The sequence below is a fragment of the Mesoplodon mirus genome (genome assembly GCF_964341445.2).
Source record: "Mesoplodon mirus genome assembly, chromosome: 3".
Lineage (NCBI taxonomy): Eukaryota > Metazoa > Chordata > Mammalia > Artiodactyla > Ziphiidae > Mesoplodon > Mesoplodon mirus.
In genome coordinates, this window is record NC_138978.1 from 88,047,120 (window position 1) to 88,063,593 (window position 16,474).

At 38.3% G+C, this 16,474-nt stretch overlaps 1 protein-coding gene across 8 annotated transcripts in view; it reads right to left on the reverse strand.

Annotated features, from left to right (window-relative positions):
* Positions 1-3,756: 3,756 nt before the first annotated feature.
* EVI5 (ecotropic viral integration site 5) overlaps positions 3,757-16,474 on the reverse strand; it is a 236,174-nt gene continuing 223,456 nt past the window's right edge. For all 8 annotated transcript variants that reach the window (XM_082613396.1, XM_082613395.1, XM_082613394.1 and 5 more), the window contains one exon: positions 3,757-7,855. In XM_082613396.1, the coding sequence (XP_082469522.1) occupies positions 7,544-7,855 (312 nt within the window). In that variant the 3' untranslated portion in view covers positions 3,757-7,543. The remainder of the gene's footprint in view (positions 7,856-16,474) is intronic.

Consider the following 16,474-nt stretch of genomic DNA (forward strand, 5'->3'; position numbering starts at 1 on the left):
GAAGCTTATCTGTAGAGAGAAGGCTGCAGAGACAAACATTTATTCGTGCACCAAAGGTTTTAAAACTCTCTTTGTAAATGGAGTGTAGTTGGCCCAATCCTGAGCTCCAGTGAAGGGCATGAGGGTAGAAGCTGGACTTCGAGACATGCAAAACAGAAGAGACAATGCAGGGCTGTGGGGAATAAATGTTGTCTCTTCTACCCACAGGGAAGAATCAGCCTGGTTGGGGTTAGGCAGGTCCACACACAGTTGTGCCTTGAAGACTGAAGTACAGCAAACACCAAGGAGGGGTCCCTACTCCAGACCTGGATGGGAGTGACAAAGATGATACAAGAGACCAGGAAAGCCTTCACCTGGAGAGAAAGAAGAGTCCTTGGTAGGGGAGGAGACGAGGTGCTATGACTTGATGGGCTGCCCTGGTCCATCTGCTGTGGAGGGCTGTGTGCAGTGGCTGCCTGTCCCACCCCCTGCAGCAGAGGCAGGGAACAGTTAGGCGCTCCCAGGTGCATCTCAACTGCCGCGGCATCTCTCAGCCTTGGAGTCTCTCATGTGTACAGTATGCATTTCCTTTAAAAAAAAAAATCAGAGAAACAACATCTTGAAAGTCAACCAGTTTCTTTCCACCTGCCCTGCTCTCTCCTGTTAACGAGGACAGCCTCAGAGAAGATCCTTTGCAGTCTCTGAAAAAGTGGCCAGCCCTGGGTGACAAAGGCGGGGGCTGTGGACACAGTAGTAGCTACTTTGTTAGAGTCAACTCAGGATACAAAAAGATTCTCTGGGCCTGAAATCCCACACGCTGGTTTATGATGCTTCATTTCTAGACACCCTTGGTAAAATCTAGAGTGCAGAAGAGATGAAGCCATACACCCAGATCAGGAGACAATAGCACCTAGGTAAGAGCAAGTCATTGGGTAGGAGACAATGGGACTTACAGAACAGTTGTTGCAGGGATCACGGGCCCTGCCCTGGTGCAGGGTGGGGCTTTTGGATGGGCAGAGAGCAGGAAGCAGTACGAAGGAGGCCCTTCCACCAAGTTGGATGTGATCTCTGAATTCCGATGGCACTGTATCCGTACCTTTGTATCTCTCATTCCATGTGTGAGGACAGGAGTTGGTCTGGTTCATCTTTGCCTCCTCAACAGTGCCTGGTGGGTGTCTTCCGCCAAAGCAGTATTCAGTAATTAGAGGACTCTGGAGTCAGGCTGGTTGCACTGAGATTCCACTGGGTTTTCCATTGATATTCATATTTCACAGATGTTGTTTATCCCATTTTAATAGTGAATAAACTGAGGTACAGTGATTTATTCAACTATTCATTCACTCATTCAACAAACATTTATTGTGAGCCAAGATACTGTCCTGAATACTGGGGAGAGAGACAAAAATCATAAAGCTTGCATTCTAGTGTGGGCAGACAAAAACAAATGATGTAAAATGCATAGACAGTTATCAATGCAATGGAGAAAAATAAAGCTGGGAAGGGGCTTTTTAAAAGGGTCAGGAAAGGCCTCCTGTGCAGGTGATACTTAAGCAAAGAAGAGTAGTTAGGGAGCTAGTCTTGTGGGAATGTGGCAGAAGCCCATTCCAGGAAGGGCAAGGCCCCAGGAGTCTGGTGTGTCAGCAGCAGCAAGGAAGCCATAAATTTCTGTGATTTGTCCAGGTTTCAACAACACAAAGCTCGAGTCCCAGTCTGGTGACAGAATTCTACACCTAAAAAAACCTTTTTATTTCATGGATACTGCAAATTTTATGTCTTCAGGTATTAGGTTTTTTTCCTTCTATGTATCTTTACTTGAACATATTTAATTTATAAGCTGACTCTAAGTTCTCAACATGCCTATTTTTAAAAAACTGTTTCAACCATTTAAAGAAAATTTATTTATTTGGCTTTGTCGGGTCTTACTTGGGGCACTCGGAATCTTTTGTTGCAGCGCTCAGGCTCTTTGTTGCAGCACACGGCTTCTCTCTAGTTGCGGTGCGAGGGCTTACTTGCCCTGAGGCATGTGGGATCTTAGTTCCCTGACCAGGGATTGAACCTGCGTCCCCTGCATTGGAAGGTGGATTCTTAACCACTGGACCACCAAAGTCCCTATTTCAACCATTTTTAAGTGTACAATTTGGAGGCATTAAATCCATGCAGTGTTGTGCAACCATCACCACTATCCATTTCCAGAACCTTTTCATCATCCCAAACATAAGGTCTGTATCCATTAAACAATAACTTCCCTTTCTCCCACACCCCTATTCCATGGTTAATGTCTACGTGTTAGACATGTACAGAAGTACAGAAATACTTGTGTTGATATATGTCTATAAATTTGCCATTCTAGGTACTTCAAATCAGTGGAATCACACTATGTGTCTGGTGTATTTCACTTAGCATTTTTCAAGGTTCATCCATGTTGTAGCATGTATCAGAATTTTGTTCCGGGGAATTCCCTGGCAGTCCAGTGGTTAGGACTCAGTGCTTTCACTGCTGGGGCCCAGGTTCAGTCCCTGATGGGGCAACTAAGGTCCCGCAAGCTGCATGCACGGCCAAAAAAAAATTTTTTTTCACTTCTTTTTATACTTGAATAATATTCCATTGTATGTATATACCACATTTTATTTATCCATTCATCTGTTGATGGTCATTTGTTGTTTCCACCTTCTGGCTATTGTGAATAATGCTATTATGAACACTGTTGCACAAATATCTGTTTGAGTCCCTGTTTTCTTTTGGGTATATATCTAGAAGTGGCATTGCTGGATCATATGGTAAGTCTATGGTTACCTTTTCTGAGGAACTGCCAAAACTTTTCCACAATGGCTGCACCATTTTACTTTCCCTGCAGCTCTGGACAAGGGTTCCAATTTTCCCATATCCTTACCAACACTTGTTAGTGTGTGTATGTGTGTGTGTCTTAATAGCCATTCTAATAAGTGTGAAGAGGCACCTCACTGTGGTTCAGGTTTTACTTTTCTCACTAGCTACTAGAAACAAATTTGATATCCATCTTCAATAGATGTATATATTTTTAGTTTTAGTCCTAGTGGCTTTTTGTTTTTTGACTCAGTTCTAAATATATACCAGAGATTCTCAACCAGGGGTGATTTTCATTCCAGTCCTCCCTACTTTTGGCAGCTGGAGACACAACTAACTGAAAGAGAGGGTGCTACTAGCATTTAGTGGGTAGAGCTCAGGAATGCTGATAAACATCCTACAATGTACAGGACAGCCACTTGCAACAACTTGGCCCCAACTGTCAATAGTGCCAAGGTAGGAAACCCTGTATTATAAATTACATTTTATACAACTGTATAAATAATATATATATACAATGAACTACTGCTTCTGAATTAAATGATTATTAATATTGTGATGATGCAGAAGGCATAACTTTCTTTTTATAATTACCTATGTACATTCAAATTATATTTAACTATATTTATTGAATTAGTTGCTAATTAATTTAATAACCTAAAACACAATGTGAGATGAAAATATTGCCATTACTATTTTCAAAAAACTACCACGTTGTTGAAGGAAATAACAAATCCAGGTATTAGGCCTTTCATTAAATTGAAAAATATACACTAGGCTCTCTGTTTGGCACTAGTTACACACAGGTGGAACAGGTGGATATGGTCCCTGTACCCACGGAGCACAAGCCTTACTCATGAATATCTGATGTTAGGCCACACATTTTTGAAGTTTTTTTTTTTTTGATGCCTATCCCCTTTTAAGTTGAATAGTTTAAGGAAACAGAAATTCTTATAAAATGGAAAACTTTAATTGTTTAAAGCAAAGGCACAAGTAAACATTTCAGGTTATCATACAATGTTACAATAAGAAATTCCAACAGTAAAATGAAATACATTATAATTTTGCATCTCTATAGTATATCTAATGTATTATTCTATCCTGTCTTTGGAGTGAAAAGAAGGGGTAGGTAGATCAATGGATTGATGTAAAAAGTTGGATTATAAATAGCATTCACTCCATTTTTAATCAGAAAATTTAATTTCAGTAGAATGAATTAAATTAAAATTAACTAATTTAAAAAACTTACTGTTTCATTAACGACAGAGCAGCAATAATTTTCAGGCTAAAGCTCATTGTTTTAACAAAGTAAGTCACTGATTTCATGAAATGTTAGCTGTTGACACTTGGTACTTACACAAAAATCGAGCTTGTCATAAAAGGGCTTTACTAAAACACAATTCATACACTCATTTTACTTTAAATCTGAAAATTACAGTGCACTGTGTAAAGATAAAGAAGAATGAGGAACCAAATAATTTCTTATGATGTCAGAAATAAAATACTTTAAAAGGTCTAGACCTTGTTTTCAATCAAAGGCACTATCTGGAGAGTAACAAGCTGCATTACATTCCAGAGCTAAGAAAAAGTTGTTTTTTCCTTCCCCAAATAGCGAACCAGTTAGTTAGGACTTGGTGTCTCAATTAGTCATCAAACATTGAATGCTTAATATCAATAAAAAGGGTAGAAATTGTGTAAAGTTACATCTTTGACTTATTTTTCCAGGAAGAAAAAATTTACCACTGATTTTTTAAAAGGCTGTTGAAATATTGTCTTGATCTTTAAGGTCTGTTTCATCACCTCAATGCAATTTCCATTTTATTCAGGTGACTTGTAGTCTCTCTCAGCATTTCAACCCAGGATGGCAATGACACCAGAAAGTAACTATCCTAAGGGAGTAAGTTATCCTATTACATCCTAAGGGCCAGGAAGATTTTAAACCCTTCTAAGGAGTATTTGAATCAAAGATCTTGAATGAGAAGATTGTCGTTTCTAGTTTTTTCATTATCCAAATTACAAGTCTCAACAGAGTAAGGTTTACTTACCATGATTCTTTTAACAACTAATTCCTAACCAGAAACAGTACTTAGGAAATTCTTTAAGAATATCTTTCAAAGTTTAGAATTGAAACATGGTCCTAGAAAGATGTTCTTACTTTTAAAGTCAAATTATAACACTGACTCAGTGAAGCATAAAGCATAAACCTAAAGGTCAATCAAAGATGCATGCTTTAAAGAACAGTGCTAGGATTCTGGTATTCTTCCCTTTCTTTCTCCATTTCTAAAGGCACAGATACCCTTCCAAATTTGTCTATGGCTTCGAAGACTTTGTAATCTAAAATAGCTGGCACACTCTCCATGCTGAAGAGTTGTAAGTATAGGATCCACCAGAAAATTTTAGGTTTCCAAACCATTAGCTCAACAGCAAAAGCAAATGGTTCAGTCTTCTACTTGAGACAAACTGAAGAGGTAAACCTACATTTTTGAGTATCTAAAATAAGGTCAGCAAACTTTCTCTAAAGGGACAGATAACAGATATTTTAAGCTACTCAACTTTGCTACTGTGGCACAAAAGCAGCCACAAACAACATGCAAATGAATAAGCATGGGTATGCGCCAATAAAACTTAGACACTGAAATTTGAAGGTCATATGATTTTCATGTGACACAAAATATTATTCTTTTGATTTTTTCCTCAACTCTTAAAAAATGTAAAAATCATTCTTAGCTTGTGGGTCATGTGAAAACAGGATGTTGGCTGGAACTGGCTCATGGGCTGGATCATTCGGATTTCTTGATGTCGGGGGTCAAAGCAATCATGTGGCCATGAATCATCTCATTTCACTTGGGCATCAACAGCCTCGAGACTGACAGCAATGAACCCCAAAAGAGAATCCCAAAGGCACCAGTCAGACAATTCTAGGAGTAGTATCTATGTTCATGAGCTGCGTAAAGCTTATGAGTGTTGATACTTGCATATCTATACATATAGATATACATCTATATAATATATTCAGGAAACAATTTAAATCAAACTTATTTAAATCACATTAACTGTCAGAAAAGCAGGGAATTGAGAAATTCATTAGCTGAGCCTTTTCAAATGCTTTGGTGTCAGAGCGATTTGGATTAAAATCTTGGCTCTGATTACTTACTAACTTGTGACCACAGGTAAATTACTTAACCACTAGAATTTAGCCTGGAGCTATGGAGACAATAGGCATGCTTTCAATCTTGTTTCTCAAGCAAAATGGCTATAAAGGGTTTGCTGGGAAACTCTTGTCTACGATGTACCGTAAGGCTTAACTCCTTGGTTTAGACAGAAAACTATTTTTGTCTCTTCTGTTCCATTGTGTCATGTAATTTTTTTTTCTCTGCATGCAACATATTGTGCAAAACTGTACCTCCATATTTACCGAATTCTACCTTCCTCTTATTCTTGAAGGTTATTTTTTTTTCCATAGGCTGCTGATGAAAATGAGGGTAGAAAGCATCCAGCCAACACATTTTTGTAGTGTTTCCATAGTACAAGTGTAGTTTGGGTGTTTCCTCTAATTTATCAATGACAGGCATTCAGTTTCCTAGGGAAAAAAAGTCTAGATGATAAAGAATTGGTAGGAAAGGATTCTTATGGCTTGCTTTATCTACAGATTAGTAACTAGAGAATCTGAAGATAATGTTCATAGATTATTTGCAGATACAATTGCTGTGTATTGTGGACCTCAGTCCATTGATTAAATTATATTAAGTAGAATATTAGCACTAAGTAATGTGTGCTATTACCTCTCTAATCATGAAAAATTTATTAGTTACATACACATGAAGTAAAAGATTTCACCAATAGTGTCTTTGAACAAGCATCAGTTATGAATCTGCTAGTGTTGAATGCTAAGCAAAATTCTAAAGCTATTAAAATATTAGTGTTTGGTTTTATTTTCAATTTTCTTTTAACCTATTATTTACAGAGGTCCTTTTATAATGCTGAAGGCAGTCATCTTGCAACAGATACATTCTCCACATAAAATGTTCAATGTTGTGTGGTGCAGATTTATAAATATGTACAAAACCCCACTATATTTGTAGTTAACTTACTACTCTGACTGGTAGGCAACACACAGAAGCATCATGTGCACATAAAAATCTGAAATTAAAACAAAATTTAGAATTCTCAAGACAGATAACCATTAACTTGTGTTTATAAAATTATGTGAAAAAAAGGCTTTGCGTTTGGGAATTTTCAATGACCCACTAATAAAGCAGTAATTTTAGTTGAAAAAAAATTTCTCCAAACACAAAAAAAACAAGATAAATCAGATGTCTTGGTCAAATGTGTGTAGACAGCCACCCTGAAAACAAACTGATAAACATAATTATACAATTTGTTCACGGAGCATAAAATATTGCACAAGAACAGTTTTGTCTGAAGAAAATTCAATTTTCCACAGTTCTGAACTTCAAAATGGTTCCCACATATAGATATAATTGCATTTCCTAAACAAGAAACATTAATATTTAGTAATACTGCTAGAACCTTATTTTTCCCATTAACCATATTCCACTCTACTTTATAGCAATGGTAAGTCAGTGGTGAAGATTTGGCAAAGATAAAAAGGCAGTTAAGATTGTAAAATATATATACTTATATATATATATATATACATATGAAACAGATATGTTCCAAAAACCCTTAGTCATGATAACTGATCCCTTAAAAAAATCCACAGTCTAGGTCACAGTGATGGTCAGACAGTGGTTGAGTACGACTCGCTTCTCGGGGGCCACTCCTTTTGAACCACTTCACTGCTCTCTCTGGTCTTCAGAGCACTGTCTTCTGCTTCGCTTTCACTACCATCTGCCACAGTGGGGTCCAAAGATATCAGGCCAGATTTTCTGTGCAAAGGAAAACCAATGCCACTTTCCTGTAAGGAATTACCTATGAACTCTTCATCAGAGGAATGGAATGATTCATCATCTCCTATTAAATGGTTGACGATGTGGATTCCATCAAAAGGGGGTTGGCCGGAGAAGCCCCTCTGGCCTTTTAGGCACCTGAGCTGTTGAAACAAAATACAAGTTAATATACTCAACTTGGGGAAATGTACACACTCCAAGAAAGCAAACATTTCATGTTTAAGTATGAAGATACCCTGATCTTTTTCCATTTATGGATATAAATAGTAACTACCAATTTTTTAGTGACTCTCACGTGTTAACGCGATGAGCAGATAACTTATTTTAATTGAATCACCACAAAAGTCCTGTGTGGTTGATTTTATTATCTTCATTTTAGACATTAGGAAATAGAGACTCAGGTAGTGTGTAGCTTGCTGAGGACATATAGCTAATACCCAAGTTTAGATTCAAATGGAACCTTTGTTCTACTAGAGATAACATCAACTCCATGTGCCCATCACTTAATTTCAACATCTAATACATCATGGACAATCTTGTTACAATATGCCTCTCTTGTTCTTGGATTATTTTGAGGTAAATCCCAGCCATCTTATCAGTTCACCTGCAAATATTTCAATGTACATCTGTAGAAGATATGGACTTAATAAAGACAATACTCTGAACTATCACACACACTGTCTTAGAGCATGTCTCCATAATTTTGTGAATGATGATAATGGTTTACAAATCAATACAATTTGCTAGGAGTCTCCATTCTGTTATAATATCCTAAAGACCACCATACCACTATCACTCAGTGAGGGCAGAAATGCTTCTTCCCACTATTGATATGTCCTTCTGTGTAGAGGGAAGGCCAGTGATGTATAACATTTTTGCCTTCTCTCCCCTATTCCTCCCAGGGAGAAGGAGTGACTTCTTTCACCAGGGGTAGGGAAGAGGAATGGCACATATTGCTCAGCTCTTTTCCCTCTCTTTCCATCTTTGGGAACCAGGTTCTGTTTCTCTATCCCTGGAATTCTATATGGCCATACCCTTGTGTGGGAAGGGCTATGCAGATCAAATGCTACCTATTTCTGGGGGGACAAGTCTGACAAATTCTAGAGTTCAGTACTGAAAAACCCATTGTTGCACCCATCAAAACCACATTCTCCCAAACCAGTTTTATCAGTATTAAGGGTGATTTCTTTTCATCATCTGCCACTTCTTTGCCTAAATTCCCACAAATCCCCAAACCCACCACCATAGATACTACCACATCCACTATCATATAATTAAGACATCAGCTTCTCCTCAAGGGGCTTATGTTTTAAATATAAAATTTAATTTTGATATTAGCACCTGCTGAATTTCTCTCATACACCATGAATTTTCTCCTATGATAAAGTAGAAGAGTTAAAAAATCCAAAACAATAAAAACCATTAATTATCAAAATCTACCTTTACTATCAAGAATTTGCTAAAAATATACTCCATGTCTCTTGTCCTTATCATTACTATCAACCTGCAATTTTGTTTCTCCAGGACAAATTCCTGGTCACTATCTTTCGAATCTTGAGATAAAGACAATGTGAAATATTCAGGAAATATTACATACACTTTCAAAACTAACGGTTCTGAGAGTAAAGACATTACAGTTTTGCCAGAACACCTCCTAGCTTTCCCGATAGACTTCCAGGAAGAAGTGAAGAAACCCTAGTACTTCCCTGTTGGTATGTGACAATGGGAAACAAGAGGGATGCTGGGACTCAACACAATGATGTCTGCCTCAGGTAAACCTTCAGCCATTAAGAAATTCCTGTGCCCTAGGCTAAGAGAACATCACAGTGAGGTACAATGTAATTTAAGTAAAACCTTCCTCTTTGGCATAGCAGAAGGGATATAAACTTGGATATAAACTTGGAGTTGAATCTTTAGGGAAAGGGCACAGAGCACCACAAAGACCTCTCCGTGGTTGTGATACACACTGCATTACTACAACTGCCACACTCTGATGCAACATCCTATCACCATATTGCAACACATGATTTATAGCTCCAAGTGTAAAATTAAGTCAGTTAATGTCTTCCTTTTTCTTGTCCCCAAACCCTTTTTGAAGAAATAATATAGAGCACGTGTCTTCCTTCTTCCTGGCTATAAAGGAGGTGTATGGCGGAGGAACCACAACTTCCCAATTGTTTGGAAAGCTATAGCTTCTCTTTGCTCTAACAAAATTTATTGCAATTAAAACATTGTAGCCTCATATCGAATGTAATAATCGACCTCAAATATTATATAAAGTGAACTACAGATTGAAGGGTCATTTATTCAATGTCAAAGGAGATGCAATTATTGCTTCTTTGAGAACTGCTAATGTAGAACAGCAAAGACATAGAGAAATTTTTTGGCGGAAAGAAGAAAAATGTGAAGGTAAGGGACGGTAAAACTGAAGCTATATCCTAGTTATCCCCTGGACCTAGGAGTGTGCATACTGGTTCTGAAAGGGAAGAGGCCTGTGGTAGGCTCTGAAGGTAGACATCTGGGCAAGGAATTCCAGGGTACTGAGTATGTAGAGTATGGTCTCAGAGGGGTTAGACTTCAGGTGGGGATGTCCTCTGGGAGGGCATCCTGTGAAAAGGAGTCTGGCTGGGAGAGGACCAGAGCTGGGCCCTCTAAAGTGCTGTCTTGGTTGCCTGCATCTAAGAGCTGTACTGCTTACCCTTATTACTAGACTCTTGGGAACTAATTATATTTAAACAACAACAGAGACTTCTCTGGTGGCCCAGTGGTTAAGACACTGCACTTCCACTGCAGGGGGCATGGGTTTGATCCCTGGTCGGGGAACTAGGATCCTGCATGCCGCATGGTGTGGCCAAATAAAAAGAAAGAAAAAAGAAAGAAAACAACAACAACAAAAAGCAGACAAGTAACTTCTTAATCCAACCCCCCTAGAAAAACTTTCAGGGATATTACCAATAACAAACTTAGATTAGCATATCTCAAAACATGGCCCACTGATCATTAGCATTAGGATAACCAAGTATGCCTATTAAAAATGTAGAATCGCTCTCCAGATTTAAGGATCTCAAATCTGGAGAGTAAAACCCCAGAAACTATATTTTTTACAAGCATCTCAGGAGATTTTGATGTATTCAGAGAATCGTTGTGGCAGATCCTATGTTCAAACCAAATGGGGCTGACTCAGGAAGGAGTTGATTTACCTGAAATGCAACTATCAATAATGCAGGACAAAAGTGCTCCTGAACTATCAACATCTGCCTGTTTGTGTCTGGTGTACACAAATGGACACCATCTTTCAGTAGTACAACCAAGCTGTGCTGGGCCAATTCTACTATCTGGTGGTTGAAACAAGGAGCGGTCTGTTGAAACCTCTTTTCCTGAAACTTTCTTCTGGTCTAAGGGTAGAGTCTACGAATGTATATGTTCAAAAAAGCTGAGTAATTTTGATGTACATCCTAGGATAAGGACCACTCTTTAGGCAATGTTTTTTTGTTTGGTTTTGTTTGACATCTTTTTTTTTTTTTTTTTTTTTTGCGTTACGCAGGCCTCTCACTGCTGTGGCCTCTCCCGCTGCGGGGCACAGGCTCCGGACGCGCAGGCCCAGCGGCCATGGCTCACGGGCCCAGCCGCTCCGCGGCACGTGGGATCCTCCCGGACCGGGGCACGAACCCGCGTCCCCTGCATCGGCAGGCGGACTCTCAACCACTGCGCCACCAGGGAAGCCCCTGTTTGACATCTTTTTTGGGTCAATCACAGGATAAAGAATCTGACAAAAGCTACTGCCTTTTGTCTTGAAAAGTATACATACATACTAGATGGAGCATACCCTTTTGAGGCCCACTGTCTTTCTAATTTTAGGTTAAAGACTATAGGAATATCTTCGTGACACTGGGAACAACAATGACAAAAACTTCAATTGTGAAATACACTCATATCGTGGAAAAGAAAAAAATGTATTATTTTTCTGGGTGAAATTAGACATAGGTTTTAAAGTCAGTGAATGTGCCTAGAAGTACTTTTGAGATTCACCAAGGAAAAAGAGGCACCAGGAGTCTCTGAATTGTATGTAAAGGGATTCAGGAATCTTTGGATTCCCCAAAGAAGAACCTCAGCAGGATCATCCTACAATGACGGTCATAGTCAATGAATCCTACCCAGGCATTCAGAACTTCCTGTCAGATTCTTAAGTTCTTTAGTCTTTTTTATTTTTTTTAATTTTTGGCTGTGTTGGGTCTTCGTTGCTGCACGCTGGCTTTCTCTAGCTGTGGTGAGCGGGGGGCTACTCTTTGTTGTGGTGCATGGGCTTCTCATTGCAGTGGCTTCTCTTGTTGCGGAGCATGGGCTCCAGGCACGCAGGCTCAGTAGTTGTGGCCCATGGGCTCTAGAGCACAGGCTCAGTAGTTGTGGCACATGGGCTTAGTTGCTCCGCGGGATGTGGGATCTTCCGGGGCCAGGGTTCGAACCTGTGTACCCTGCATTGGCAGGCAGATTCTTTTTTTTTTTTTTTTTTTTTTTTTTGCGGTATGCGGGCCTCTCACTGTTGTGGCCTCCCCCGTTGCGGAGCACAGGCTCCGGATGCGCAGGCCCAGCGGCCACGGCTCACGGGCCCAGCCGCTCCGCGGCATATGGGATCCTCCCAGACCGGGGCACGAACCCGTATCCCCTGCATCGGCAGGCGGACTCTCAACCACTGCGCCACCAGGGAGGCCCAAGCAGGCAGATTCTTAACCACTGCGCCACCAGGGAAGTCCTTAAGTTCTTTAGTCTTAAAGTTTGAGTAGAGAGTAAAGTATTATCAGACATTTGAGGAAAGCATCTAAGAGAAACCAGAAAAAAAGAAACTAGAAGTTAACAGACTGTGGAGAAGAAAACTTTAAAAAAAAAGCATCATTCATTCCTTCTGAAGACGCTGCATCCATGTAAAAAAAAAAAAAAAGTGATATTCTAAAAAAGGGTCTTAAACATAAATTTCTCTGACCTGAAAGACATGTGCTTTGAAATTGAAAAAGCTGTCAAGTGCCCAAGACAATGGATAAAAGTAGACCTATACTGCAGTACCTCACAATGAAATCTCAGGACACTGGGAACAAAGAAAAGACAAAGTATCCAGCCCAAAACAACAAGTTTTACATAAAAGATTAAGAATCAGAATGGTATCAGACAATTACAGCAGTGCCTTCAAAATTCTCAGAAAAACATTTCTAACCTATATTTTAAAAAATTGTAATTACCTTAAAAATTTTTTTTTATACCCATACAAACTATCAATTAAATGTGAGGCTAAAATATGAGTTAAAAGCTTAAAGGACTTGAACCGGAATCAGAAAAATCCTTTTTATAGTTTATCTTCCATCGTTCCCCCCCCCCACAACTGAAAGGTAGGTGATATGCTCCACCAAAATGAAGTACACCAAGAAAGACATCCTTTTGTTTTTGATCCAGGAAAAAGGAAGTCTAATACAAAAGTGAGGCAAAAGGAATTCCTAGAATAACAAAAAAAGCTCCCAAGATGACATCTGTGCAGGAGGCCTCCAGGCAGCCAGACCTCTTTGAAGAAGAACAGCAGGCCAGAGGAAAGATTTATTCAAGAAGGTGAAATTAGTAGTACACCTAAATTGTTTGAAAAGATTAACACATAACAGGAGATTTACACTATATTAGAGGAAAGTTACACATAAGAAACCACACCAAGAAAATGAAAAAACTAAGACAATCATTTGAATAAATGTACGCAGGTAAAATGCTCACAATAAGACACTATTTCCATACAACTGAATGCTGTTTGGCAATAAAAAGGAATGAAGTAGTGATATATGAATGAACCTCAAAAACATTAAGCTGAGTCAAAGAAGCCAAATATAAAAGACGACATATTGCATGATTCCATTTATATGAAATGTCCAGAACAGGCAAGTCTACAGAGACAGAAAGTAGACTAGTGGCTGCCTACGACTAGGGAAGTGGGGGGAGGACAAAGGGAATGGCTGAAAATGGACATGAGGTTTCTTTCTGGGGTGATAGAAATATTCCAAAATTAGATTGTGGTTATGGTCACACAACTCTATAAATATACTAAAAGCTACTGAATTTTACACTTAAAATGGAAGAACTTTATGATATGTAAATTATATCTCAATAAACCTGTTTAAAATAACTAGAGCCAGAAAAACAAACTCTCCCCAAAACATTATTTTTCAAACTTCCCTGATAAGACCATCTTAGAAATTTGTTAAAAATAAGATTTTCCAGGCCTGTCTTTGGTCTACACTCTAGAGGAGAGGTCTCTAGGGAAACAACTCAGGAGCTTTAACACACACACACACACACACACACACACACACACACACACACACGAAATGTACCTTTCTTAGGAGTGGACCCCTTCCAAATCTTTGAGTAGGGTCCTGGTTTCTCTCCAAATGACTGATTCTGTACCAGTAATTCTTTCTGGTTAGAAAGTATCACATGGTGTCACACACATTGGAAAGGTCCCATTAAAGAGATAAGTGTGTACCAAAAGTATGGAGGCAAGAGAGAGGTCTGAAGAACTGTTAAGCAGTTTAATATTAGGCTGCTAGGGGTGCTGGGCAATGTAAATTGCTAAGTCAAAGAAGTCAATCTGAAAAGGCTAAATACTGTATGATTCCACCCATATAACATTTTGGAAAAGGCAAAATGATGGAGACAGTAAGTAGACCAGTGGTTGCTAGAGGTTCAAAGAGAGAGAAGGAAGAATAAATAGGTAGAGCACAAGAGACTGGCAGTGCAACGCTGCTGTAGGATACTGTAATGGTAGATACAAGTCATCATACATTTGTAAAAACCCACAGAACGTATTGTACAACACAAAGAGTGCATCCTAAAGTAAATAAGGACTTTGGTTAATAATATATATTAGCTTATGTATGACACTAACACAAGATGTGCATAGGAGAAACTGGAAAGGCATTGAGGGGGTGTACCTCTGCACTTTCTGATCAATTTTTCTGTAAGCCTAAGACTGTTCCCCAAAATAAATCTATCAATTTGAAAAAATGAGATGTTCTGTGGTATTTTTCTATGACCACAATGCTATAATGTCAAAACTGCTTGAGAAAATTTTGAGAGTATGTTTGTTTCAAGGTAATGTTTAGGCTCGTGTTCTTTAAAAAGTAAGATAAAACACAGTAAAAAGCACACAGACTTTAAGTGTACAGGTTGATAAATTTTTACTTATGTATATGCCCATGTAACTACCATCTGGATCAAGATACAGAATGCTTCCAGCACCCCAGGAGGCTCCCTTGTATCCCTTCTTCTCTGAGTGATAACCCTACATTCCCTCAAAGGTAGCCACTACTCTGACATCTATCACCATAGAATAGTATTGCCTGTTCTCAGACTTAATATAAAGAAACATATGGTATGTACTCATTTGTGTCTGGCCCCTGTTACTCAACATTATGTTTGTGAGATTCATCTATGTTGGCATGTATAGCAGCTGTTCACTCTTTTTCAGTGCCACGTTGTATTCCACTATGTGAATATATCAAAATTTAACTATCCATTATACTGTTAAAGGCTTTTGGGGTTGTCTCCAGCCTACTGCATATAAGGCTGCTAGAAACATTCTTAAATATGTTTTTTGGTGAATATAAGCACTCATTTCTCTTGAATATAATTGCTGGGTCATTGTGTTAAGCTCTAGTAAATTGCCAAGCCATTTTCCAAAGTGTTGTAACATAAGTTCTTTAATTTTTGCAAGAAAACTTTTGCCTTACCTTCTGCCAGGTTGGTCATTAAAGCAAATTAATGGTCCCTTAACTGATCATACTGATTAAATTCATTCCAGGTTCTTATTAGAAAATACAACATTGAATTTTCAGCTATCCAATCACATTAGTGAAGACATGGAATGTAAACTGGTGGTAGAAGTAAACTGGTGGTAGAAGTGTAAATCAGTAAAAGCACTTTTGAAAATGGTTTGGCAGTACTAAAGTTGACCATCTATCTACATACCCTACACCTAAAATAATCACAGACTACAGTTTGCTTGGGACAAACTATTTTCATTCTCAAAAGTGTCCTGGTTTGAACGATAAATAATAAGTCACCCAGCAATTCCATTCTTAAGTATATGAAAAATAGAAATAAGTATAATAATACACTAAAAAACATTTATAACAGGGTTCATAGCAATTTTATTCATAATAATCCCAAATGGAAATAACAGTAGAATGAGTAAATAAGTTATGGTATAGTCATATAATTGACACAATAGAGTAACAAAAATGAATGAAAAATTACTGCTACATGGAACAACATAAATCTCACAGTACTGAGCAAAAGAAGCCAAACACAAAATAATTCATTCTGTATGATTTCATTAGTATAAGGTTAAAAACTAGGCAGTGAGTGGAAGAGTGACAAGGAGACTTTTGAAATGCTGGCAAGGTCCTAGTTCTTGACCTTGGTGGAAGGTTAAATGGGCATGTTCATTTTTGAGATAATTCATCAAGCTGGACACTTAGGATTTACGCATTTTTCTGTATATATCTTACACTTAAATTAAAATGTCTATTATTAAATAAAAGTCCAAGAACTAATTATTTTAACTATTAGTTTGAACCATATGATATTGCCATTTTTGTAAGTGAAAGTCAAGTATCAGCAATTTCATTTGGCTTAATTAACCTAATTTTTGGTTATTTTTGTATTATATGTATTCATGCAAACTGCCTCAAAATCTTTAGGGAACAAGGAGGGGTATAAATCTAAAAACA